This window comes from Sinocyclocheilus anshuiensis, unplaced genomic scaffold (genome assembly GCF_001515605.1).
Source record: "Sinocyclocheilus anshuiensis isolate Anshui unplaced genomic scaffold, SAMN03320099.WGS_v1.1 scaffold2917, whole genome shotgun sequence".
Taxonomy (NCBI): domain Eukaryota; kingdom Metazoa; phylum Chordata; class Actinopteri; order Cypriniformes; family Cyprinidae; genus Sinocyclocheilus; species Sinocyclocheilus anshuiensis.
In genome coordinates, this window is record NW_015539844.1 from 272,381 (window position 1) to 274,697 (window position 2,317).

General features: G+C 33.7%; 1 protein-coding gene across 1 annotated transcript in view; it reads right to left on the reverse strand.

The window, feature by feature from the left end:
* Positions 1-226: 226 nt before the first annotated feature.
* The window catches only part of hspb12 (heat shock protein, alpha-crystallin-related, b12), a 3,464-nt gene continuing 1,373 nt past the window's right edge, over positions 227-2,317 (reverse strand). Inside the window, exons 3-4 of the mRNA XM_016480802.1 lie at positions 1,342-1,478; positions 227-382 (exon numbers count right to left, since the gene is read on the reverse strand). Of these exons, the coding sequence (XP_016336288.1) occupies positions 227-382; positions 1,342-1,478 (293 nt within the window). The remainder of the gene's footprint in view (positions 383-1,341; positions 1,479-2,317) is intronic.

The following is a 2,317-nucleotide window of genomic DNA, read 5'->3' on the forward strand; positions in this document are numbered from 1 at the left end:
CATTCATGTTCAAGAAAATCATTTTTGTAGTGTGTATTTATCGCAATGCAAATATCATATTCTCCTGCATCGAGAGTCAGACTCCGTCAACTTCACTGGCATGACCGTATTGTTTACAGTACTGAAATATACAATACAGAAAATAAAGTGAGATGAGATAAAGAAATATCAGAAATTGAAATCAAAAAAAGATTAAAAAACATCAATAACGACTGTAGTGTTGAGGTCAGAGGTCAGAGGTCACAGGGGATTTGCTGCGACCGACGCTGATGATCAGTCTCCTCTCAGCGGTCAGCGAGCTGCTCACAGATAACGGGTCCATGTCTGCCGGCAGCACAGACTTATGGGTAAAGCGTCCCGCAACACTCCCATCTGCTGCCATCTAAACCAGAGACCGAAACAACAGAAACAACTGAGAACGAGTGCGTTTGGACTGAACTCTCTTTACTAGCATTCAGAAGTTTGGGTTTTTTAAACGTTCTGAAAGAAGTCTTTTCTGCTCAGCGAGGCTGCATTCAGTTGATCAAAAATACTGTAAAAAACTGTGAACTATTAGTACAATTCAAAATAGCTGTAAAACCATTTTTACTATTTAAAATAGGAGAATATTTTTGAGGAAACTGTGATACATTTTATTTTTCAGGATTCAGAGATTAATAGAAAGTTCAAAAGAACAGCATTTAGAATATTGAAAATATTTTTGAAATAGAAATCGCATTTTGAAATATAAATTGTTTGTAACATTATAAATATCTTTACTGTCACTTTTGATCAATTTAATGCAGACTTGATGAATAAAGTATAAATTTCTTAAAAAAAAAAAAAAAGAATAAAACTAAATAAATAAATGCATATAATATAATAAAAATACATAATTCTACTGGACATCACACCAGGGTAAAACGAAAATCATAATATGTAAAATAAAATAAAAATATATTGTTGCATTTCTCATTTTCATTTAGTTTAACTTGATGTACTAAAATAACTAAAACTGAAATAAAAACGAATAAACACTATATAGACTTATTTAAAAAAAACTTGTTAAATGACAAAATCACAACAAAATTACTATAACTAAAATTATAATAAAAACAAAATTAATAACTACATAAGACGTCATAAAAAATACAAAAGACAACAAAATTACTTTAAAATGACAAAGAAAATGAAAACAAAATATTAATAAGCTACAATAGTATCTCAATGACACACACATATTTATGATATATATCACATATGCATATATATTCTGCACAGTGAACATACTCCATACTATGTTCCAAAAATAGCAGTCAGTGTGCTGTACTAAATATATCTCATGAGATCACACACACACACCTTCTCTGCATGAATAGCCACACACTGATTATACACCAGCAGCACCACTTCATGAGGCTCGAACCCGCTCACATCTGCAGAGAGGAAGTAGCTGTCGCCCGTCGCCCTGACCACGCCCACACCGGAGCCGCCGGGAGCTGAAAGAAACACGAGCTGCACGTGCTGAGGCTCCTTCAACAGATTCACTCTATAAAACAGTTAGTCGTGGCTCTGGATGCTGATTGGTCAGTCCAGTGTTAAAACACACAAAATAGTTAGAGTTAACTCTTTCCCCGCCATGCACTGACGGAATTTTCCGTGTTTTCGCTGTTATGCGGCAGGAGGCGCTGTTGCGCATCTCCTGAAAGAGCGCTGGATCTCTTGCAACAAAACACGGCGAAGCAGAAACAAGCGACTGCGTATATGGAAAATAACACCATCATCAGTGTTGGGGAAAGTTACTTTTAAAAGTAATGCATTACAATATTACATTACTCCATAAAAAGTAACTAATTACGTTATTAGTTACTTTTTATGGAAAGTAATGCGTTACGTTACTTTTGCGTTACTTTTTAAATCTGGAAAGGGCTTGCTTGTTTGTTTTTAAAATAAAAAGTTATATTTTTGGCAAATATAAAAGCCTTTTCACACCAAAAGTGAAATGAATAAGCCTCAGGCTGAAGGGAAAGTAAAAAGTAACTTGCGTTACTTATTTGAAAAAGTAACTCTGATATTCTCTTGTAAATTAAAAAGTAATTTTTTAACTTTACTAGTTACTTAAAAAAAGTAATCTGATTACGTAACTCGCGATACTTGTAATGAGTTACCCCCAACACTGCCATCATCGAACATTAAACAGCATATAAATCTAAACTTTTGTTCAAAATGATGCTTTTTCATGAAAAAAGTGTTGATAAAAAAAAGAATGCAAGAACAAAATGCTGATAAATGCTGGCGGTGACTGGCAACTTTATAAAAAAAAAATGTTAAAAACCCT